The sequence below is a fragment of the Danio rerio genome, chromosome 19, assembly GCF_049306965.1.
Source record: "Danio rerio strain Tuebingen ecotype United States chromosome 19, GRCz12tu, whole genome shotgun sequence".
Taxonomy (NCBI): Eukaryota; Metazoa; Chordata; class Actinopteri; order Cypriniformes; family Danionidae; genus Danio; species Danio rerio.
The window spans coordinates 35353383-35380000 of NC_133194.1; the positions used below are offsets into that span (position 1 = coordinate 35353383).

The 26618-nt window shown below is 35.1% G+C and overlaps 2 protein-coding genes across 2 annotated transcripts in view; both read right to left on the reverse strand.

Moving 5' to 3' along the window:
• Positions 1–3612: 3612 nt before the first annotated feature.
• On the reverse strand, positions 3613–19362 carry mtdha (metadherin a). Its single transcript, NM_001007135.2, is given in 12 exon segments — positions 3613–5178; positions 6537–6654; positions 6739–6840; positions 6936–7057; positions 10602–10685; positions 10776–10856; positions 11947–12117; positions 13727–13774; positions 13924–14085; positions 14217–14301; positions 18074–18307; positions 18945–19362. Coding segments are annotated over 12 exon segments (1629 nt in total). The 5' UTR covers positions 19299–19362; the 3' UTR covers positions 3613–5110.
• A 2573-nt stretch (positions 19363–21935) lies between these two features.
• Positions 21936–26618, reverse strand: part of rrm2b (ribonucleotide reductase M2 b) — an 8836-nt gene continuing 4153 nt past the window's right edge. Inside the window, 7 exon segments of the mRNA NM_001007163.2 lie at positions 21936–22264; positions 22354–22467; positions 22542–22646; positions 22791–22924; positions 23021–23115; positions 26253–26386; positions 26491–26607. Of these exon segments, the coding sequence (NP_001007164.1) occupies positions 22112–22264; positions 22354–22467; positions 22542–22646; positions 22791–22924; positions 23021–23115; positions 26253–26386; positions 26491–26607 (852 nt within the window). The 3' untranslated portion in view covers positions 21936–22111.

The window sequence follows — 26618 nt, forward strand, 5'->3', positions numbered from 1 at the left end:
TATTGCAAGATATTATGCGTAACTGTGCCTTTTCTGATTAACAACAATCATGAACAGCATTTATATGTGCCATCATGTGCAGAGGACACCCGCTAATATGCCATTGTGTAACAACAGTTTATGTAACAAAAAATCTTGTCAAGCATATTTAGAAGCGTTTGATAACAAGATTTTAACTCTTCATTTGCCACTAATGTTTTAGACATTTGTCTGACCAAAGAAATGAGATATTATTATAATAATTTCATATACTGTACTGTATATAATTCAATAATAACATAATAAAACATATAATAATAAATATTAGAATAATACTATAACTGTATACACACACACACACACATCTATTTTTTTAAATTGTATTTTTTTTATTTTATGCTAAATGGCCTTGTTACGTAGAAGACATTTTCATTAAAAAACTTAAATAAACAACAACAACAGTAAAACAATAACACATTTTTAAATCTCACCAACCCTAAATATTATCATTCATGCGTATATTTCTTTGTCAGGTTTTAACAGCAGTATGTCATGTCTAACGCAAAGGATGTTTGCTAAAACAATCAAAAACCCTTCATAACTCAATAGAAGAGGATTAATGTGCCAGAGATACGAAATGAAAAGAGAAAGCAGGAGTAGAGGTCAGTCTGTCTCTACATGTGACAAATCATTGTCGTGCAAATCCTAACCATCAGTTGTCTAGTACAAGTATATTATTTTCTAGTGGACGCTTGTGTTTCTAATTCATATTGTAGGCATTCAGAGATGTTGTCAATATAAAGGCATTTATAATAATAGAATAAAGGCATGCTTGTGTAAGATTTCAATTTAATTTAAATCATTTGGTCAGAAGAAATGATAAAATACTATATGTAGCTTTAACAAGAAAAATTCTTTATGTTTTATTACAATGACCATAAAAAAACCACAATGTCCGTGTCTATTTACTTTGGATTGTTTGATTACATTACATTTTTATGTTACATTTTACCTCAATACTGTTAGAATATCCAGAAAACCATAAATCATTTGCATCTTTGTTCTACTTTACTCTCTTATAGTAATTTGTTTGTTACATGATGTTTATGATGTGAATTCTTCTCAAATAGAGTTGTTTAGTCATCTTTTACATGGAGTTCAAAGACTGTATTTATGCACCATCAAATGTGGTTTAATTGAAGTCAATGGGGCAAAAACAGCCACCAACAGTAAATTAGAGAGAAAAAACGAAAGCCAATGTTGTTACTAATCTTTCACATGTACAATGTGATAAAAGTCCACAATTACTTAATTACAATTTAGTAGTTTTGATCAGGACTGAGGTTGATTAACAAATTTATGGAAAAAAAAAGGTTGAAAAATATTAATCGAATGTATTTTTCCAGCAGTTTAATTCAGTGGATGTTTTCATTCGAAACACAATTATTTTTATTAATGTTAATAATTTTTTTTATATATTTCTTTGGCCACTGCTTTTTGATTGCTTCAAATCAGTCCAAATTTGCTTAATTTCAACTAGAACATCTGAAATATTACTCTTGATCTAATATTATTTTTAAAGATGTTTCATGTGGACAACTAGCATACATAATCATGTTCAAAAATTCCTTTTTAAAATGTGTTAGATAAGGAAAAAAGGATAGATATTTGTTTTCCTTAAGTTTTATATATACAGTTGAAGTAAGAATTATTAGCCCCCTTTGAATTTTTTTTTTTATTCCTGGTTTCTTGGAATGTTTGATAGTATTTTTTCTTCTGGAAAAAGTCTTGTTTGTTTTATTTTGGTTAGAATAAAATCTGTTTTAATTTTTTAATAAACATATTAAGGTCAAAATGATTAGCCCTTTTAAGCTATATATTTTTTCAGAAATCTACAGAACAAACCATCACTATACAATAACTTGCCCAATTACCCTAACCAGTGTAGTTAACCTAATTAACCAAGTTAAGCCTTTAAATGTCACTAAAGCTGTATAGAAGTGTCTTGAAAAATATCTATCAAATCAAATATTATGTACAGTCAACATGTCAAAGATAAAATAAATCAGTTATTAGAGATGAGTTAAAATTATTATGATTAGAAATGTGTTTAAAAAAATCTGTTAAACAAAAATTGGGGAGAAAAATAAACAGGTGGGCTAATAATTCAGGGGGGGCTAATAAATCTGACTTCAATATATAAATATAAAGGCTGCACGATATTGGAAAAAAAACTTACACTGCAGGATTTAGTATTTAGGCAATCTACATTGTGATATTGATGTAATTTCAATTTAGAAATGTCTGAGAGCTGAGATGTACATTTTAATTTTCTCAGACACGTCAATGTAAATGCATAAAGGTCACTCTCACACATTCAGACACACTTACACTTTAATTTGCCATATTAAATCAGGACTAAGCTTTTTATTTTTTGCACCGGCCTATCTAAAGGGTTAAAGGTGCCAACTGACGATCAACAGTAAAAACGACTAATTGTAAAAATGACTAATTGTACTAATTTTACCTCCCAACAGGGAAAACCACCAACAATCAAAACTGCATGATGATTATATGGTATCATGGTTTTGCAATAAAAAAAGTGGTTATAAAGGAGGTAAATAGAGCAAAACCAGCCACCAACAGTAAATTAGGGAGAAAAAATTTAAATGAATCAAACAATGCAAAAGCAATGTTAATTCACATGTCCAAGACTTGAGAAAAGGTAATAAAAATAGTCCACAATTACTTTATATATTGAAAATACGCTATATTTTGTGTTTTTTTTTTTTACATCAAAATCAGTGACATCATTTATGAACTTGGCAATTAAAGAGTAAAATTAAAATCCTGTAATTTTCTAAGCAATAGTAGTTTTAATCAGGACTAAGGTTGATTAAAAGATTTATGCAAAAAATAAAAATGTATGTTGCATTTTTTATGTCAGTTAAATTCAGGCGATGAATTTCCAACATAGGTGTAGTACATTTGCCCAGAATGTATCGTTCAGTTTTTCTAAAAATTCGAAATGTGTGTCAAGGTGAAGTTTCATAAACTAATTTCGAGAGGAGCACATGATATGATTGAACACTATTGGCTGCTCATCAGTAATCAGTAATAATCTAATCAGAGTGACCCGATTTACAATAAATAGATCGTTTTCTCCCTAATGCTCTATCTTCGTTTTGGAAGAATCCCTCCTTCCACCTCGTCTCTTCCTTTTCCTTTCTTTTCCAAGGGGGAGCTCTCTCAAGACCTACCTGATGTCAGATCTCCAGATATGCTTATTTGACCCGGCGGGAGGCTTGGGCTCAAATATCTCTGAGCTCAAGGTTCTCTCACGGGAGAGCATGCCAAACCTACTATAAAACGCCAAGCATATCTAAGTGGGAACTTTAGAAATAAAATTTGTCACTGAAAGTCCTTCTAGCTGAAACAAAGTTATGGCCATATTAAGACTCAAAATCAGTGGATAAAAACATCCCCAACAGTACAGAGCTAATCAGGAAAACAAAGATTCTTTGAATTTAAACTAATTTATTAAAGCAAAAATTGCTTACGCTGAAATACTTGCAGACTTGAAATAAAACTTAAAATTTAGGAAAAAGTAAAAACAAAACCCGAAAACGCATCTGAGCTCAAACTTCATTTTCTTTTATTGAACAAAATCACCAGCTCTAAGCTCAAACAGCGGCCTTCTTTTTATTGAACAAATCAACATAGAAATATTGCATCGACTGAAGTAAACATGATCATCCGCAAATCCAGAAACCGGTAGAAATACATCATTTTGTAACCTCTAGAATGATAACCTAAGGCAGGCAATCTGACGCCTCAGAAAACAGAAAACACATCATCTAGTCAAATTTACAAAAAAAAAAACCGACCATGGGCAAAACACCACCGAGTCAACCCAAATATGAATATGCATTTAAAAACATCCATTCATCATCATCATCATCGTCATCATTCATTAAAGCCTATTTACAGTGAGCGGTACTTGCACGAGTGGACAGAGAATCAGGACGTTGTTCATCATTATAAATGGATATTAAATTCATGCAAGTGCAACACTGACATCAATCAAATTTGAAATGAACAGCAAAGCCAAACCTGTAAATAATAATAAAAAATAAAAAAAACGACTCGAGGAAGAGAACAGAAAAGCACTACTTAAGTCAAGATTAAGGCAACAGATTCCTGATACCGAGACTGTTTTAGTGTCGTGGAATTAAAGCTGCGCTAATCATCAGAAATCATCGACTTTCCCAATCAAAAAAACACTAATCTATTCAGTCAAACATGAACCAAAAGAAATTAAATGTTCACATTGTGCAAGAAAAGAAAAATTAAGTAAATACACATGGTATTTTACAACCTTCAGCACAGTGCAATTAATTACAAAGAGTTTTACCATAGAAAAAAAGCCCTTATTGTTCTATACATATGGCGTGGCTTTTTCTACTTTAGTCTGCAGGAAATAAAGCATTAGAGTCAACTGGAGTTGATTAAAAAGGGAAGTTGTTACGTCTTCAAGATTCACGTACCCAATTATATGGGTAAAATATAGATTTATATACTCAGGACGGAAGAAAAGCACTATGAAAATAGGTCTAGCATTGGGAAAAAAGGTCTCTGTAATAAAACCGTTCTCTGGTTTTCCATCACGACATTACAGTATTTCACCCGGAGCTGCTGGAGGAGACGCCGACTCGCAGCGCCGCCTTGTGGCCGCTAACAGTAACAGCAGCGACAGTAATCGACCGAGAAGAAAGTAGATCCTCACTCTTGCTTCGAAATTAGATTGGAAAATAATGATCATGAATGTTTTCGCTCCACTGTAAGCCTGTCTGATATCAAGGACGATCTGTTTTTTTCCTTAACAAACCTCAGTGTCGCGTAATAGTGCACATAAGTAGTGTTCCAGCCCATGGACTGCTCACCATTTACTCTAGAGTTTGCCTTTATCTCTCTCTCTTTTTTTTGCGCCGAGTTCTCTAACCCAGTTCATTTTGATTTGATTTTTTTTTGTTAAAAGCACAGTAAATTTCCTCAGTATAAAATTCTGTACTGTGAAATTATTGCATAAACAATCTAGTTGCATAAGCTATTCTGGGTGTCATTCGCGGGTTCATGTTTCCCTTCTGACTTTTTTCTTCTGAACTTGCTTCGGTGGTTCCCAATTCTGATCAGATTTCTCTGTGGGAGCAAAAAAGAAAAAAAAAAAGAATTAATTTCAGCTTGATCATTAGAAGTTGGATATTATAAATGTTTCTTTTGCGCCAGGGTCTTAAAGGGATAGTTCACATTTGAAATGTAAATAAAAAAAATTTATTAATTTATTAAAATAATAAACGTGAAAAAGCATAAGAAAATATAAAAAGGGATATTTTGAAAAATGCTGGTTGCTGAAATCCATTGATCTCCAGAGTAGAAAAACAATTACAATGGAAGTCAATGGGTACAATCAGCTAGCATCATTCAAAATATCGTCTTCTGTGTTCAACAGCAGATAAATGCATTGTTTTATTGCTTCATTCATTCATTCATTTTCTTTTCAGCTTAGTCCCTTTATTATTCCGGGGTCGCCACAGCGGAATGAACCACCAACTTATCCAGCACGTTTAACGCAGCGGATGCCCTTTCAGCTGCAACCAATCACTGGAAAACATCCATACACACTCAGTCATACTACACTACACATGCACTAAGATCAATTTTAGCATACCCAATTCACAGTTTTATTGCTTTAGTAAATGACATTTAAAATCCATTATTTGTCTATTAAAATTTATTTATTCATACACATTTTAATTTTAACTCAAAATGAAGAATCAAATCATCAATTTAATAATTATTTTTAACTGGCACTTCTGGTCCTCCATAAAAAAAGTCCAGGTTTAAAAACTCTAATAAAGTAACCATATGTACAACAGTCTGTCCAGGTCAGTCATCAACTAATGTTTTGTAAGTAAGATAATTAAACAATATTGGTTAAATATTTTAAAAATGTTTATAAAATGCAACTTTCATTATACATTTTTTGAGATGGATTGCTGGTTGTATTGATTGGGTAGCTTCACATGAACATAGGAAAATTAGCACCTGTTTAAAATGATTTAAGACCTTCAGCTCAATACTTCAATGAATTTAAGACTTTAAAGTTTTTTTTTGAAAATGTACGATTTTTTAAGACACCCGGACTGACAGATTTATTTATTTTTTGTGTGTAAACTATGCCTTTTACACCCCATTCACACGGGGCTTCAGTGTCAACACTTGACTGAAGGCGTGTCTTAAGTTGGGGATAACGCGATCGTCATAGCAGCGTCAGCCAATAAAATTCAGTCAGCAGTAGCCCACTGTCTAACTGGTGTATTTGAATACAGCAATCTGACGGCTGACGCTTCCGTGTGAATGGGGCGTTAGGGTGCTTTAGGATTAATTTTTTTTAAATTGGTCCCACCTTTCTGGAGCTACTCTACAACATGTGCTCAAATGCACACTGTTTTAAGCAATCATTAGATTTCCCCAACGGGGTGTAAGGATTTACTCACTTTGTGAAGACTGCGGAGGGATGTTTTGCTTGGATCCAGCATCCTTTGGAACATGAGGAGGAGGATGAGGTTTGACAGTCACACTCTTCTCTGCCGGAGCAGAAACCTCGGGAATCACCTGCAGGAAGAACATAAACTCATTATGGTCAGTCAATACAATCATGTGCTCACCCGTCAATACTCTGCTCTAACTTGTTCTTACCTCAACAGCTGATCCTTCTTCCTCCGGTCTCTTCTTTTTCTTTCTTCGCTTGGACTTTCCACCTCCTGCAGGATCTTCTTTGTCTTTGTCATCATTTGATTCCTACAACCAGAAAAAAAAATGCTTAGGGAGGTCTTGTCGATGTACCAAACAACAGTACATCTCCATTTAGAATTGATCATGAATTTGTTTTATACCACAAGCGGCTTAGAAACTGGTATCTCCTTCAGAGCAGAAGCATCTACTTTGGCCTCGAAATTGTCCCATAATTCACTTGGAGCGTTCCAGTCTGAGCTCGGATCCACAGAGCCAAGACCATCTGAAATCAAATAAAGACACTGCCAATGTCAGTCAGGGTTTCTATGAGGTTTATAAAGCTTAATATAAAACCAAGAAAAGCAAGCACTATTCATTTGGAAGATTTAAAATATTTAAAATTGATAAAAAGAAGTAAAATTGACATTTTGCTTACAATCAGGGCTGTATTATACATCATTTCAGCATTGATATCACGATGTGCACATTCGCAATAGGTTCTTCAATGTGGAATCATGATTAGAAGTTTACCAGGAGCCACAGAAGAAAGCATACAGTAAATGATGAAGAGTGATAATTCGTGGAGTCATTGCAAAGTTTAACCATAAATTTACTAATTAGTTTATTATTTGCATGTGTTTTTATGGCCTGCGACTTATAGGGTGTTCACACCAGACTCCACTTGCATGAATAAATCACACTATTCACGCGTAAATAGACGCTTGAACATGAAGTTTACTGGCTTCATTGGGTCAAATTGGGGTCTGGGTCAAATTCACTTTATTTGCGCCTGAAATTCGCTTCACAATAGACACAGATTCCCATCATGAGCGGGGTTTCAGTCCACCTGGTGATTCTAGTTTTGTTGCTAATTGGCTAACATGGATCTCACTAGATTCTTTTAGAGATTCACCCAGTTCTGAGTTTTTAAACTCTTCCAGAAACTATTTCTGGATGATGGAGGCTTGCAGTGGAGCCCAGTTTGATAAGCTGTTGTCTCATGTCGACAGCAGAATTTCCCCTTGGGACATCAACAACAGGCGCCATGTCATAATTACGCCCATACAAGAGCAAGCTCCTGATTGCTTAAAGCGATGTCCACTAAAGTTCATTTTCCAACTCGAGTTCAAACGTCAAAAAAGCAAAACGCTCAATTCGCGAGACTTCATTCACACGATTCGCGTCTATTTACTTCTTTGCACTGACTTAACATATAAATCACTTGGGCTTGATGCTTCATCCATGTATGGTGTGATTGCACCATAAGCATGTCAAGCTTGATGTCAAGTCATTTGTGAAGTCATACAGCTCTGAATAACTCAAAACAATAACCACTAGTCTCTACTACATCCTAAAAACTCTCCGTAGTGATCTTGACTAGGGATGCACCGATCCCGATATACAAGGATCGAATATCGGTTTGATACAGCATGTTTTTGCTGGACCGGGTATCAGTCAGGTGGTACCGATCCAAATCCAATCTTGCGTGTGCACTATATTCTGTTTATAAGCCAACTAAGCCATGAAGGTAGACTATTATAAGGCACTAAAAGCTTGTCATGTAGACCTACTGTATGCCAAATGTTCTGAAGCATTCTATAGTTTAATGAGAAGCACAGATAAATATTTAAATGGTTACAATCATGTTCAGTTCAGCGCTTTCCGCCGCTGTGCCCGTCAATAACTCTCTTCATTCACAATTCAAACTGCGCGTCGTGTTCATGACAACTCAAAAAACTTTTTCCAAGACGATCTGTTTCAGTTAGCTTAAATAATCAGTGGAAAAATGCATTTAGTTTTGCATTAAATGGGTTATTTTGACCTGCAACAAGGAGTTTCAAAATCATGTTGCACTGTGTCTGTTAGATCAGCAGATTGCATTCGCAATACTGGAGAAGAGAGGGTTATTAACTGATCTTCACACATAAAGTAGGCCTACCTGAAATGTTTAATTAGAAAATGCTTAATAATGCATTGGACAAATCCTCAACGCACTGATTTCTTCTCTTTAAGCTGCTGTTTTGGAAATGACCGCAGATACTGAAGGGCTGCACGCAGTGTCTCCGATGCATAAAGTGCTCCATTTACGCACCGGCTTTGCAGACGCGATGTTAGCTGCTTCTTAAGATCTTACGATTATTCTCACAATGAATTTCTGTTCTCTCATCTGTCTGACTGAGATTATTCTTCCGAGGGTAATACTTTAAATGCTGCGAATAGTTTGTAAAGTCTGGCACATTGTGGTCAAAGTAGTTGATAAAATAAATAAAAGTGAAACTAACGGGCGCACTATGGAATGTTGTTAATAGAAAAATGATTTAGCCTAATATAGGCTACTCGGTATCTGTGAATATTTCACTGTCATTTTATTTATATCAAAATTTTATTTAACAGACCAGTTTGTGTTTTGGCGCTGAAGCATATAAGTGGAACTTGTTTTGAACTTTATCGGTCTCACATCGAGATTTGGCGAGGGATTAAAGTAAAACTGGCATCAGACTGCATTTAGTCTGCGTCAAACCTGCAGGAAAATATCAGGCTTTGCTAAAAGGCTGATTATTTTAATAACAATTACTGTCAATAGTGGTAGCCTATTACAGATATCAAAGGAAAATCTTAATATTAAAAATGGAAACACAACAAGACCAAAAAAGGACCACAACAGATCAATGTCATAATGAATGCTTGAATATTGCAGCTTAGTCTACAGCAAGCATCATGTTATTAGTGTTGTTTGTTATATACGGTAGGCCTATAGATGTTATTTTTTACTAAAAAAAGATATATTATTTCAGTTTAGTAACGGAGCTATAGAAACTGTATTATGCTTTAAAAAAAAAAAAAAAAAAAAAAAAAAAAAAAAAAACCCCGCACAGTATAAGGATCAGATCTGTATTGATCGATACTCAGAATTTTGGTATCAAGATTGGTTCCAAAAAAAAGGATTGGTGCATCCGTAGTCTTGACAACACAAACACTGCTGTCATCTGAACGGAAACCCTGCCTTTACTTTCCTTTAATTGGAGAATGACAAAGACCCGACTGACCTAACACGCTTTTTCCGCTCAGTTGACTTTTTTCAACTGCAAGCTCACATTGTGCAATGGCAAAAACGCGAGTTAAAATGCGAGGTGCACAGGGTGCATGAGCAGCATGCAATACACTCGTTAGTAAATCCCAGAAAAAAGGCGCCTCTCAATGCAAAAAAGCGTGTTAAGTGTGATTGGCCCCTTACAAAATCAGCTCAATCAATCTAGAATTGTAAATCCTATCCAAATTGAGCCGCTCATTTAATCTGTTCAACGTAACCTTAATATCGCAATATGTATAGCAGAAAAATTCAATAATCGCAATGTGAGTTTTCCCAATATCATGCAGCTCTAATAACAATGCAAGTACCTTTGCTAGAGGCATTCGATTCTACAAATGTTTTAAGTTATTAATTTTGTTTGTACTAATAGTGCTTTGATTAAAAATGTCATAAAAACATAATATTTGGCTTATCTTAACTATGGTAGTCAATTTGTTCTACTCATGTACAAATGTAATGTATTAATGTAATATAAACTTCCGATTCAAAAACCCTACAGCAACTGTATCAAAATAATATATTACAGTTTTTCCTGCATTTTCGATCAAATGAATGCAGCTTTAAGTGTAAAAGACACTATACAGAAATATACTATATAAAGACAAATTATACAACAATTATACATTATAAAGTCTTACCAAATGCAATCTTTTGAGTGGTAGTGTAATTTGGATTAAAATCTTCATTATGCAAACGCTGAGGCTTGTTTCTGAGACTAAATGAGTTTTGATCTTACTGAAACTGGACCATTCACTGTCCACCACGGGGGTCTTGTCCCATTTCCCTATTTCAATGCTAGATTTACTTCCAGTCTCTCCACCTAGGAAACACATCAGAGGATTCATGTTTATACATGGATTGAGTGACATAGAAGGACAACATCTTGTTGAAAAGGAATAGCTTTAAACACCTGATGGATTCAGTCCAAGCATTGTCAAGTTCACTTGGTTCGGTTCAGCCTTAATTCTACCATCCAAACCAGTCAATGGCCCTGTCAAAAAAAATAAGACGGCTTAAAAATTGATTAAATACTTTTGTATTTTAGCAATGTTGTGTTCTTAAATAAAAAATAGCAAAAAAAAATGATATATACAGTTAAAGTCAGAATTATTAGCCCTCCTGAATTATTAGCCCTCAGTATTTTTATTTTTTTACCAATTTCTGTTTAACTGAGAGATGATTTCAAGGTACTGTACAATATATCCTTCTTTAAAACAACAAAAAAGTGATTTTTCCATTGTATAAATCTCATTAGTTGCATCTATCCAATGATTTAAGGTTGGTCGCTCTTGTTGTAGCCATTTGCATGTGATTGCTTTTTTACAGGCAGCCATGAGTGCACGTATCAGGTATTTATTGTCTGCAGTATCTGGATTTACACAGCCAAAATATAACTACTTACTTTTTAGGGGCATATCTCTTTCAAATATATGTTCAAGAGCCTCCTGTATTTCTTTCCAGTATTCTTAAAAATACATACATTCCCAAAATATATAATTCAATTAAATTCATGTGTATTTCTATGGCACTCTTACAATATAGATTGTGTCAAAGCAGCTTAACATTGACGTTCTAGCACATTGAATGGTTTGCTTTGTTACAACCACAGTTAAACCAACATTTTGGAGACTTTTTATGATGATGTCAGTACATAATTTTACTAGATATTTTTAAGATATTAGTATTCGGCTTTAAGTGCATTTTAAAGGCTTAACCAGGTTAATAAGGAATGTTACAGTTATTAGATAAATTTATAGTTTTGACCTTAAATTGTTTTTAAAAAAAAATTTAAAACTGCTTTTATTCTAGCCAAAATAAAACAAATAAGACTTTCTCCAGAAGAAAAAAATATTATAGGAATTGTCAAAAATTCCTTGCTCTAAATATTTGAAAAAGAAAACAAAATTCACAGAAGGGCTAATGCTTTTTGACTTCGACTAGATAAGACAGCATGCTCAGCCACATAGCCTTTGGGTACATTTACACAATCATGGATTTTAACAGCAATTTTGCCAGGAAACACTAATACAAACTGGAATAAACATGTCAAGGCATGGTAATAAACAGCTCTTCTGTCTCACCCTCTGACTCTTGTTTCCAGGTGGAGTTTTCACGGTTCTTGTGCCCTGAGGTCTTTTTCCCAGCAGACCATTTATCGTTGTTTAAAGCGTTTGATTGGATGGCCTGCTTCACTGGAACCTCTGTCAAACCACCACCATTGACAGAGTTCACATCATTCCAGGCAGACGTCACTAAAATGAAAAAAGCAGGCATTTTTTAAAGTGTGTTGACATCTCTACTGTTTAAATGTTTGGGTTGTACAAGTTAAAGGCATATTGTTTTTCAAATTCTCCTAAAGAGAAAGTACACCCAAAAATGAAAATGCTGTCATCATTTATGCATCCATCCACTTGTTCTAAGGCAAATTCAGATAATTCTGTTTAACACAATTGAAGATATACTGAAGAATGTTGGGGGAAAAATAGTCTTTGACTTTAATAGTCATTTTTGTTCCTACTCTTGATGTCTTTGGCAGCTTTTTACAAAATTCTTAAGAATATCATATTTTGTGTAAAATTTTTTTATTTTTTTTTAAATCTTAAAGATTTAGATCGACTTAAGTTTTTCATTTTTTGGGTAAACTGTCCCTTTAAGTTAAAGTTTTTTATGCCAGGTCAGAGAAAATGTGTACTAGAGAAATTGATTATATTAAGGTTTTACTATTTATTTTGGCTCGAAAACTCGAAAATCTTTTAAAAAAAACGCACTGAATCAAATTAATTCCTTGCAGAATTAAAACCAACATAATCTAATAACACATGATTCATATTTAAAGAGATTTTACAAATAGAGTTTATGGGAGAATTTTCTACAATAATTAAAAACTTGTGAGTCATTCTGTAGTGACCGATTCAACAAAGGAAAAACTATTTGATCCCACCAGATGAAAAACGTATAAGTTTCTTTTTCCAACATTAGGGATACCTATCCCTTTAAGATCACTTATATTAATTTATTCATATTTTAATTAATAATCTAATATGCAATAAAAATTCTGATCAGCTGCTCAAGAAACATTTCTTATTACTAATGTTGAACATTTTTTGGAAGGGGATGGGTAATACTTTCCTTGATGAACAAAGTTAAAGTACACCCCTTATATTCTAGTTTTAACAAAATTCTTTCATTTCTTCATTCATTTCTAAATTACCAGCTCAGAACTATTGAGGGGTAGTTTCTTTTTTTTAATTCATGTAGATATGTTTACTGTAGATTATAAACAAATGCTATTGAGATTTCTAGAATATAAGTCAGCCTAAGGTTATAAATTATAAATTAATGAAAAGAAGGAAAAAAACAGAACTGGAATAGACAAAACACTGATCTACAGCTTTTGAGAATCGATCTAAAATTGACCAGGGCCTATTTATTATGAATATGCTTTTAGTTGCTAGTAAAAGTGCAGTGTGTTGTATTTAAAAATTTAGATATCTTCAATAACTGTAACTATTTGATCTCATTTAGCTGAAAAAAAAATCATGTTTTATTTTTTATGTCCTGTAGTTGCAGCATTCATCTAGAGTAAAAAATATATTTTTCAACAAATGCCTCATTCTTTTTCAATTAATTTTTAGTACACAAAATGTTCCCACTTTATATTAAGCGGCCATAGCTACTATGTACATATATAAAGATATGTATAAGTACATTGTAACAAATTACTAATTAGTACATATTAGTTAAAGCCACTTAAAACTAAGTGGAACCCATAATATCTTTTTAAAAAAGTCAAATTTAGGTAATTCATGCACTTTAAATGAGATCCTATATTCAGTATAGGAAAACTATAGGTCATTTTACCTGGGGCAATGATGGCATCACCCTTCGATGCCTTGACACGCGATGACTCTATAATGAATGAGAAAAAAAAAAAAAAAAAAAAAGAGAACTCAAATGACCAAAACAAGCTTATAGGCAACAACTGTGTTTTACCATTTTATTACATGCCAACATGGACATAAATTGCAGAAATGTGTTCAAATAAAGGAAATGCAAACCTTTGTTCTTCTTGTTGCCAGCTGTGGCTGTAACCACAGGTTGCTCCACCTTCATGCTGGCACGATCTCCGCTTTCAGGACTGCCAGAGCTTTCGCCAGGGCCCTTCTCTTTTTTTCGCTGCTGACGTTTCTCTCGATTGCTGACCTTAGTTTCCCAAGCACCTGCTGAACAGTCATACTGAAAGATCATCTTCTCCAAGAAGCTCATTTACATTTCATTAAAGCAAAGTGGTTTGCGTTTCAACCACTGAGATGAATCACTAATTTGTACTAAAGATTTTCTAGTTTCTAACCTTCATCGGGTTCCTTTCCATCAGTGGAGGAAACATCTTGGGCTGTCTTCACCTCTGGCTTTGCTTTCTTCTTGTTCTTCTTGGTCTACAAAAGAAACCAAAAACACTCATTTAGAACCTTTAAATGTCTTCGCCTTACTCTCACTGACACAGAGTGTTAGTTCAGACATTTAGATTGTAAACCCTTATTTTGTCTCACAAAAACTATGCATCAAATTTGACGCCTTGGACAAAGTACAGTTTCCCCTCTGGATGTACCCTATTTTTGCTGTATTTGCATTCTCAAATTACAGGCTGATATAGACACCCAACCTCTCCCAATCACTGTTTACAGACTGAACAAAGGATGGCGTAAACCTTCATTGCACCACTGACCAAAAAAGTTAAACACACTTCATAAAACGGTGTACAGAAGTATGACGTTCCCTTAAAATAGAATTCGAAATGTCGCAGTTATAAATGCCAAGCCCAATTACAGTACGTGTCATATTCACAGTTTGTACTATATATGATATAGGAATAGGGAAACTTTACACAAATAAACTCATAATTATATTATAAAATGTTTATTTATAACTTTGTCTGTTGAATCCATGATGGCTTTTAAGTTAATATTTCTATAAATTTGACACATTTACAATTACATATTCAAGGTTTTCTGATGGCTGTTTATTAAGACATGGTACATTCGATGATACATTTCACTTTAAAAGGAGTCACGAAACACCAAAACACATTTTCGAGATGCTGACAGTCATTTACAGTTGAAGTCAGAATTATTAGCCCTCCTGAATTATTAGCACCCGTTTATTTTTTTACTCAATTTCTGTTTAACGGAGAGATTTTTTTCTAACCATAATAGTTTTAATACCTTATCTCTAATAACATATTTCTTTTATCTTTGCCATGATGACAATAAATAATATTTTACTAGATATTTTTCAAGATGCTTCTATACAGCTTAAAGTGACATTTAAAGGCTTAACTAGGTTAATTAGGTTAAGGTTAGGATAATTAGGCAAGTTGTTGTATAACGATGGTTTGTTCTGTAGACTCAGTAAAAATATAGCTTAAAGGGGCTAATAATTTTGACCTTAACATAGCTTTTAACGAATTAAAAACGGCTTTTATTCTAGGCAAAATAAAACAAATAAGACTTTTTTCCAGCAGAAAAAAAATATTATCAGACATACTGTGAAAATTTGAGAAATATTTTAAAAAATAAGATAAAACTCAAAAGGGGGCGAATAATTTTGACTTCAACTGTATATGTCCCACGTTGCTAAAAACAATATTAGGATGCATAGATTTCACTAAATATTTCAAGCAAATTTGTTCTTCTGGTTTGAAAAGAAATTTAGAAGCTGTGTCACGGCGATTAGATCCTTGTGTGAATTCCAGGGTGTAGACTGGATGTCTGTACCGGCGAGTACAACGTGACGTCTTTGAGCTTTCAGCATTAATTCAAAAGATAGACTTAGTTTGAACCAATCACCACGCTCTATTGTGAATAAGGCGCAACTTCATTAATATGCATGATAGCTTCGAAGACCCGTTACCCGTTACAGTGTTCTGACGGCAGAGAGATGCCACATTGTGTTGCCAACCATAATTAAAACAATTGAAGAATTGTTCGGAGACACGAGTCATCAGTGTTGCGTTTATAAATATGCTGCAACAAAGGTTTTGTTTTTAATTCCACATGTGAGTCCAGCTGCGCTCTCATAGTGGGGATTACAGTGGTCTGCCAACATGCAAAAAAAAATACGTTAGCAAGGAACATTTTTTACCCGAAAGTTTTTCACATCTGGGAATGGTGAAATCCAGATTTGCCGCTCATCTTTATAAAAAAAAAAAAAAAAAAAAGACGCAGTTCCAGTTCGTGTTAATTGTCCTGTCTCTAGAGATTTGGTAAGTGTGTGATCAGTTATCTTTGTTTGTTTATGTTTATTCAGAGACAAAGTTAGTTTGTATTGTAAGCAGTACTCTTTCAGTTTTTAAAGACATACCTTAGTCAAAATGATTTAGTTACTAAGTTTACAGTACATTAATATCACTACAATATTATGGACTGAAAGATCAGCTCTAAATGCTGCTCTCCGAATGTAAAGACCTTAATCAAACTATTACTGTTGTGTGAGATTTTCGCTGCATTTGTGGCAGGATGGTCTATACACACACGGCTTTCTGACACTAACTACAGAGTGCATCTAAGTCTAAGTTACCGAAAAATGCAGAGGTTTTTTTTCTCCCATACGGCATGCGGTATCAAACATTACATTAAAACTACACTCTTCCAGCAGTTCCTCTCATCCAATATCTTGTTTGTCAAGGGGGGCATGCATAAATGGTTCCTAAATGAAAGTGAAAGTGCCAAACTGCAGTTAAAGTTGACATATGAACAATTTGGCAAATAATTTGATTACTGATGTCCATGTAAACACACTGTCTTTCTCCGTCTGTGTGTTGTTTTGACTGAGTAAAAATCAGCATGTGCTCGAACTGAAACTCCCCTTTTTATGCCAACCCTTCCCTCTTTCGCCACTCAACACTCTCCCAAAACAGAGCTGAACTAAAACTAGAGGTGCTTGAAAACATCCTGCTGAGAGAAAGGGGGGGGGGGGGGGGGTTCCATGGCCTTTAAAGTTAAAGTTAGAGTAACAAAACTAACATTTTAATAATCAAATGCTTTAGTTTTCAAATGTTAAAACAAAAATGGGTAGTTTCGGATTTTGTACACATTCATGAGCCAGTTTATGAAACACCAAGTATACAAAGTGTGCATGTGAAGCAGGACTGTAAAATAAAGTTTCCAACGAAAGAGCACATTCGACATCAACATTATTACTGATTTTCTATTGGTTTTTGTACACATGATGTATTTTCATCAGCTGAAAGCTCATTTAGAGTTTATGAAATATGTGATGGAGTCAAAAGTAAAAATCTGCTGCATAGAGATGCGCTTCCAGCACACTTTAATGGGCAACATCAGAACTATGATTAGGTGCGATTCAGCATTATATGGACACATCGATTACATTTTTTGGTTTGTTTAGATCGGGGGTGCCTAAACTCAATCCTGTCGGGCAAGTGTCCTGCAAAGTTAAGTTCCAACCTCAATCAGACAAATCTAGGCCAGCTAATCAAGCTCTTATGCTGCGGTCACACTGGTGTTTGTGCTTGAGAAATTCTGTTGTAAGGCACTGCGAAAAGGGGCGGGATTAAACAAGATGATTAGACATTAAAAAAAGCAAGTGATTGGTCCATGTTTTCAATTTCTGTCCAGAGAGGTCATGTTTTGATATTCGATTGATCTCGCGCAGTCAAGTGATGCGATTTCGCTTGTCAGAGTTCACAAAGCTTGAACTTTCCAACACAGCGAACTGCGAAACTTGATGCAAAACCTTGCATTTCCGGTCTGGCGCATTGGCATGCGTATGAATGGAAGTCTATGGGGAGAAAAGTGCAGTGTAACCGCAGCTTTACTAGGTTTTTTTAGAAACATCCCTGCAGGTGTGCTGAGGCAAGCTAAAATCTGCAGGACATCAGCCCTCCAGGACCGAATTTGGGCACCCCTGGTTTAGATGAATCCCATGTGTGTTGTATTCATATTTTAGTTTAAATGTACCAGAGGCTTTTTAAAATGTATTGAGTCCTATCTATTCAGTAGTCTGTGTTTAATCATTTGGTGTGCACCAGGGTTCAGGTGGCAGCATTTGTTTTCAGTTTGTTTTAATTAAACTAAACCAGCTAAACTACATGACGGCAACCTTAATTACTACATCTATTGTTACTGCAAATATATAAACAAACACACTTCCTTAACAAAAACCAACATGAACAGTGGCTGGATTCACCTTAGTATCAGCAGGTGGCTGTGCTGGTGTTGGCGCTGGTTTTTGTTTTGGTTTTGGTGCTGGAACTGGAACTGGAGCTGGAGCTGATGCTGGAGTCGGAGCTGGAGCTGGTGCTCTAGTCGGAGCTGGCGCAGGTGCTCTAGTCGGAGTTGGCGCAGGTGCTTTCTTTTTCTCCCCAGTGACTTTGATTTCCTCCTGAGGTTCAGCCACTGTTTGTCCATTAGCCTGGGCCTTCTGCTGCGACACACATGACAGTTACACACCAACTATCAACCTCAACAGTTTCTTCCTCTATCAACCTACAGAGCATGTAACCTCACCTTAGACCAATAATGCTATGACTGCATAGATCTAAAACGAGTTAGGCTCATAAAAGGTGGTGTTCAGCATAAACGAAACTTATAAGAGCTTGAGTTATCCAGTCAGCTAACGAAAGCTCGAGTTAACCAGTCAGCTAACGTAGTTATAGTGCTACGTGGCTCTCACTTCGCCTTCGTGTCAAGCCGTCTTATCACGATACTGACAATAAAACACAATCTGATTATGAAACAATATCAGATTTATTAATTTTAATTCATATAAACACCATTTGGTAACAATTGTTTTAATATAGAACGATTTTTAATACAAACAACTGTTTCGAAGTGATTTTGACAGGTTAGCACATTAGCAGCTATGCATGCTAATCTCTATCAAACTCAAGTGAAATGTTTTTTATAAAAAGACACTCTTAAAACGTATTAATATGCCTTGCTAGACACCACCATTTGGGATCATATAAGTGTTAAAGAACGTTGTCTATGAAGGCAGCTGTACTGCTTTTTAAAATGCTGCCATTAGCATTAGGAGCTCTTTAGCACAGGCCGCTCACCTTATCGGCTGCTTTCTTTTTGTTCTTCTTTTTGGGCTCGCTCGGCTCGGTCTTCACGGTCTTCGGCAGTGCGCTGGTCTTCACCGGAGCCGCGGCGGCGATGCTTCTAGGACTCGCGGTAACGGGAGCCGCTCGGCGTTTCCTCCGTCCGCAGGCCGCGAGCACCACCAGCAAGAGCAGCCCGATCAGCGCCGCGCTCAGAATCAGCCACGACGGACACTTCTCCGGCTTAATCCCTAGATCAACCCCGAGCTCGGCCCGGAGGAAGTCCAGGCCGGAGGACAGCAGCCCGCGGATACGGTCAGACACGTATTCGGCTCGCTGTGTGGCTAACGCTTGCCAGTCCTGATCCATTTTAAACAGGCGGATAAGAACCGCACTAAGAGACGGATAGAGAGCTGCTGCTGGCAGCGGGATAGAGTGAACGGCAGGAGGGAGTGGCTTTCAAATTTCTCGCCTTCTTACATGATGGCTGTGTCTCAAAGCAAATCGATTTGACTTCCTAGACAACACTTCTGGGCGTCATAAGAGGGCGCAGGGGAATTGTAAGTAGTTTTCACAAAGCTACTGCTAATACTCGGAGAAAGAAGTATGTTTTAAAATTAAATAAAATACTACTTTTATTAGTAGACTGAAAATTCAGGTTTCAACAAAAAGATGTAATCATAAATCTATCAAAAATCTGGCATCTTTGCAACAAAAATGCCACACCAGGAATAGATTACACAAAAGTAACTAATTGGGTGTGATATAGATTACATTTTATCAAAATATGTAATTAGTCCATATTATGATTATGTGCCTAATGATCTTCATATTATTATTATTATTATTATTATTATTGAATAATTTAGTTATTTTACCTTTACATTTTCCTTTGAAAACAACATTTGGACTGTAGTTTGGGAAATCTACTTTAACGTTTAAGACAAAGAGAGAAAAAAAAATTCAAAAGTCTATTGAATGACAAAAGTTCAATCTGAATTTGCTCTTATGTTGAATGGGGAGTCAGTGACATTGATTCATGTCTCATACACAACATTTGCTTCATTTATTGCCTTACAAAATGAAACCAATGATTTTGAAAGAAGGAAATTTTTTTTAATTCTCTCCGATTCATAAATTGCTTTGATTCATTAAGAGTCAAATTTGTCATCCATTAATAAATGTGTGGTTGCACACTGCATTAAATAATCCATGAACCAATGTCAAGATCACATTTAAAAAAAAATATATGGAAGAATACACTTTTTAGAATTAAAAGAAAATGCAATCAAAAGGTTTGCATTATGAGCATATTTACAAACCTATTATATATTTTTCTGTATTTTCTTTATCTTTTTCAATATCTTATAATTTCTTTCAACTTTGTTTTTCTTATTGAATTTAATTTGCAACGTTTTAACCCAGAGGAGAAGGCAAAAAATTATGACTGACATCGCACCTTCCACTTCAAGGACAATTATAGCCATGAAGAGATTTTAGCTACACCAAATTCTGATACTCATGGAATTATGTGACCAATATAATTAGCATATTTTGCACACTTAGTAACTTTGTGCCTGTTGAAAAATACTAAACTTTATAGGAACAAGCAGCATGGCAGGATTTGTGAATGGCAGGAGTTCACAGCCATTCACAAATCTTCACCTGTTGGCTAATTGGATAAAAAATAAGCCCATATATGGGTTTCTAACAAATGCCTTAGCAGCTGCCAAAAGTATATGACCTCTTTTCAGCAATAGCTTATTGCTGAAAGTTGATCATCCATATACATTTTGCATTTACTGCTGTAATCACTTCTGTCTGTCATATACTGTTTTGTGTGCTTGTGTACTATATAGAGAAGTATGCAATTTTGAATGCATCATTTTCTGTCCATAGCCGACATGACAAGAATATATATTTTAAAAAATGGCAAGGGTTGGTTCTCACTTGCAACAAAATTATTTTATAACATTATTAAAAGGATTTATACCACAGGGCTGTTGAATGCTCGATTCTGATTGGCCAATGAACATTTAAAGGTGTTCAATTATTTTCAGTAATTCACATGGCTAAAGTAGCTCCAGTCAGGTCTTGTCTGCATTAGGCATGGGACGAAAACCATTTTCAAGGTATTCCGTGGCTTGGAAAACGCCAATTTATTTTTTTTTAAATACCGTTCCTACAGTATATGTAAGATTTTTCTATTTACGTTTTTTTTTAGTACAATATTTTTACCAAAAAAAAAAAAAAAAAAAATCCCAAGATGCCGTTTAACAATCTATGTTTTTGAAACTAATGAAAACAGCAGAAGTCAGAAGTGAATGTTTACTGTTCTGAAATATTTTAAATCTTTCAAATAAAATATATTGTTTTTAAAAGAGAATAAAGTTTTTGTTTTTTACCCGGACATTTAAGAAGAATCTATTTTAGAGCATTAATCTCAATACCGTGATATATTTATCCAAGGTTATCATACGGTCAAAATCTAAGACTGGCCCATGCCTAGTCTGCATTACAGTTCAATTTCACTACACTGAATGATTTTAGTTCTTTCACAGCCTACAACTGTCCAAATCAAATCAAAATAGAAGATGTAAGAAACTAGTTCCACACACATGAACTGTCTGAGGGCAAAACCCTCAAATCGTCTTGAAATGCAACCATCTGAACAGACAATAAATGTACAAATAAAATGACATTTATTTACAAAGTATGTAAAGATTTAATGTTCATGTATTCATTTCATTTTCAAGATGGTATCATTTTTACATTGTCGCTTTCAGTATGGCTGTACTACAGACCACACAAAATGAACATTAAAGCACATAATCGGTACCTGAGATTATCAAAATCAGTTTGTCTCCTGCTGTTCCAGGAAATAAAAATCACTTTTTTTTTTAAATCAAATCCTACAAAATAATAGAATTTCACACAGAACATTTTCAATCCAAAGCCTTTTGTAGCCCCAGTTAATGTAATCATGGGTTATCATCATGCTCGCACTCAATACTGGCTGCGTTTTAATCTAAAACACCTTTAAAAGTTGAAGCATTACACCGGTCAGATGAAAAACTCATAACAAAACTCATAAAACCAAACCTTAAAAGCTTACTATAATTTCTCACTTTCAGAACATAATGTAACAGCATCCAAATAAATAAACAACATCATCTAGTTCTTCAGAAATCTGCATCCAGTGTGAATTCACAATCCTTAACATTTGACATCACTCCAAGTCGCTGGTATTCGGCCACTCGCTTCTCAAAGAAATTCGTTTTCCCCTCCAATGAAATGGACTCCATGAAGTCGAAGGGGTTTTCTGAACAGTAAGCCTTTTGGGACAGAAATGATAAAGCGCTGTTATAAAACTATAAAGATTACCAGACCCAAAATCATTAGCCAACACTGATAAAATACTGACTTTGGGCAATCCTAAGTCGGTCAGCAAGCGGTCAGCAACAAACTCAATGTACTGCTTCATGAGAGAACAGTTCATCCCGATCAAATTGACTGGTAAAGCTTCTGCGAGAAACTCCTTTAAAGCACAAACAGATGTATTTACAGTTGGGCTTGAAATAATATTATTAGAGTACTGGAAAATGTACCAACCTGTTCAATGCTCACAGCTTTAGCGATAATGTCATTCACTCGGTCAACAGAAGGTTTTTTCACTAAGTAACTGTACATTAAACAGGCAAAATTGCAGTGTAGGCCCTGTGAAGTTTCAAAAGCCACAATCAATGCATGAATGATTAGTTTTTCACTTTATCTCGACACTTTTATCACTACGCAAGAGGAGAAACCTTGATCAAAACATGACCTGTGGGTTCTACTGATAACAATAGTGCATTTCCCAACCTCGTCTCTACTGATGAGCTCATTGGAGTAGGTGAGTCCAGGCATCAGGCCTCTTTTCTTTAACCAATAGATGGCAGCAAATGATCCTGAGAAGAAAATGCCTTCCACTGCTGCAAACGCTACCAACCGCTCACCTGAAAATACAACAACAGGACACAAGCACTGCTGTTAACAGGTGTGGTAATGGATAATGTTCCGTTGTTATAGGGAAAAGGACATTTTCTACATACCGAATGTTGAGTTTGTGTCTGAAATCCACTGTAAGGCCCAGTCTGCTTTCCGCCTCACGCAGGGCATGGTCTGAACTGCATTAAACAAATAGTCCCTGTAGGAAAAAAGGGTTGGATTTAGAATGAATCATTACATCAGAATGAATATAAATAAAAAATAAATAAAAATCCAGTGGTAGTTCATTTTGGACCAAAAATAATCAAAGCATTTCCAGTCATACTAAATATAATTCATTATCACAATAAAAAGTCTCTATGTATTTCTCTATTAATGGCAGATTTTTTTTCTACATTATGAAAATTGTGGAAACCAAAAGTTTAATTGTTTATTTAAACTACCTTTTCATTGTCATAAAATAACAAACATCAGGGGCCTCATGTACAAAGACTTGCGTTGAAATCATACTAAAAAATTGGGTATGCACAAAGCTGTAAATGTGCGTATGCAGTAAAAAAAAAATCAGATGTATGAAACACTCCGTACGCAGAATCCCACGCATATTCGAATTAATGTGAAACTGTGTGCACGTGCATGAGCACGAGCACAAAACCCCTCCCTGCCTCCTCCCCCTTATGAATATGCTAATGACTCTACTTTGGCAAAACCAAACAAACAGCAATGGCAAAATCAAGCAAAAAGAGAAACTTTGAACAGAATGTGAATTGGAGGTGATCCTATCGGAGGTAGACCGGAAAAAACCGGTGTTATATGCAAGTTCGTCCTCCGGAATTAATAAAAAAGGAAAACAAATAGAGTGGGAGAGTTTAGCTGACATGGTTAACGCAGTTGGGTCTGAATATCGCACTGTGAGTGAATTAAAAAAGAAATGGTCTGATGTAAAGCTGTAAAATTTTGTACCGTCTATAGCAGCGTGAGTGGCGTAGCTCGTAAAGCGCATGGCAACATGTTTTGACACGTTCAATCATGGACTCTGTTCGAATCCAGCGTCTGATGAACTTATTCTTGTTTTTTCCACCACTACATATCAGATTTTGCCTACTCTTCATGTAGGAATCATTCATAAGTGTGTGTATTATGTTAAGCGCATTTGAACATCACATTTTATTTGCAAATTTATTGAATGGAAATGTTTCTGATTCACGTATGCAAATTCGTCTTCAGATGGCGCCTTTATAGCAATGTGCGTGCAGTAGATCGCTCCGATTACGTTGGGAAATCGACGATCGCTGCAAATTACGCTTTAATGTTTGGCTGGTCAACTGCATGGTATAGTAACCTTATATACCTGCTAGACATGCGGATGATCCCGCATTTTGATCCGAACATTTTACAAATTCTGTGTAACTTTTTTTGTATTACAAAAGCTTATTTATTGACATTAAAAGCAAAATGTAGATGTAAATTTATGTTCAGTAAAATAAGAGCATCTGTATGCTGTGGATGCGTTTAAATATTGAATTATTAATTTGATTCAAATTAAATATGGTCAAATAATACCATAGATTTACATGCGCAAATGCTCTAGCTTAACAACAATTACTGCGATTACATGTCATCATTACTGCAGTACACTTCAGGTCATGATTTACTCATTTGTACACTGTAAATGACAATTTCTGTTCTAAATTGTTAAAAGTTTGAAATTTTCTAGTCATTGTAACTTGCATTAGTCAAACTGATTGTGAAACCTCGCTTGTTCAAGCCTTGGCTGGGTCAGTTGACTTTTCTGTGTGGAGTTTGCATGCTCTCCCCATGTTCGCATGGGTTTCCTCCGGGTGCTCCGGTTTGATCCCACAAATCCAAAGACATGCACTATAGGTGAATTGAATAAACGAAATGGGCTGTAGTGTAAAAGTGTAAATGAGTGTGTATGGGTGTTCCCCAGTAAAAATGGCAACGGTTGGTCACGCCTACTGGTAGCTTCTTTTGCGTTCTTCAAAAACCTATGGGTGACACCACGGATACGATGTTCATATCTTTTACAGTCTATGGTTTGAATGCATAAAAATGTCTCAAAAGAAGCTGACGATAAGTTTGAGTGCAAAGCAACCCATTGTTTACAAGCCTCAAGACTAACAAAGTGCACGAACAAAATAAACTTTGTAAAATTTGACAATGACATTTATGTGTATTATTATACACTCATGTGTATTGTGCATATTTCTGTGGCTGAATAAAAACACATCTTGCTGTGTTTGTTCATAAACCACATAAGGAAGATTTTAGAAAACACTGTGCAACTGAATCTTGCACCTGTCACCTGTGTGAAAACAATTACAGTTGAAGTCAGAATATTTCTCCTCATGTGAATTGTTCTTGAAATATTTCCCAAATTATGTTTAACAGAGCAATGAATTTTCCCACAGTATTTCCTATAATATTTTTTCTTCTGTAAAAAGTCTTGATTGTTTTAAAAAATTTTAGGTCAATTTTAAGGTCAATTTTGTTAATGCCTTAGACAATATATTTGTTTGGATTCTCTACAGAACAAACCATCATTATACAATTATTTATAGGGGTGTGAACCTACAGTGGTCTCATGGTTCGGTTACAATTATCATGCCATCGATTCAGTTCAATTCGATATCTCGGTGCATCACAGTGCATTGACGATGCTTTCCATACATAATTAGATTTTTTCTTCACAACACAAGAAAAACTTGTACCTTTAATTTTACCTGCTTAAAGAAAAGACTCTTTTTGAATGTTTTAGACAAAGCTCTAATACAGTATTAATAAACTTCTATTTATTATTATACACCATAGTAGCCTGTAGCCTATAAAAAGGGAGCAAATCTTTTTAAATGCATTAAAAGGCAAACAGATATCTTAGCCTCACCTTGAGTTTGTTCACACTCTGCCTGTAGTAACATACATGCTGTATTTTAATATAGCTAATTTTGATGAATTAGCTCTAACCTTTGACAGCTTTTTTTTTTTCCGCGGTTATGATTTACCTAATTACTCTAATTTGCTGAACTCAACCTAATTAATCTAATTAAGCCTTTAAATTGCACTTTAATCTGAATACTAGTACATTAGAAAACAACTAGTCAAATACTATTTACTGTCATCATGACAGATAAAATAAATCAGTAAAAATTGGTTATTAAAACTATTATGTTTAGAAATGTGCTGAAAAAAGCTCTTTCCTTTAAGCAAAAATTGGGGAAAATATACAGGGGACTGATAATTCAGGAGGGCTAATAATTCTGACTTCAACTGTATTATAAGCCAGAACTGACATAGCTTTTTTCATGTTCATCTCACCTCTCTTTCAGATCCCTAATGTAGGTGTTAATGAGCATGCTGTACATCTCTGAGTGCACGTTCTCAATTAATATTTGAAAGCCGTAGAAGGAACGAGCCTCGGGGAGCTGCACCTCCTGACTGAACCTCTGGACCTGTCAGAGGATAAGATGTTCACCGAAAAACATTGATTTGGTAAACAATCAAAATTCCTGAAGTCTCACATTGATGAATGAAGGTTAGAATGAGATGCACTTACCAGGTTCTCATTGACTATCCCATCACTTGCCGCAAAGAAAGCCAATACATGTGATATGAAGTGTTTCTCTTCGGACTTCAGGCCGTCCCAGTGAGTTAAATCCTTTGATAAATCCACCTATAGAAAAC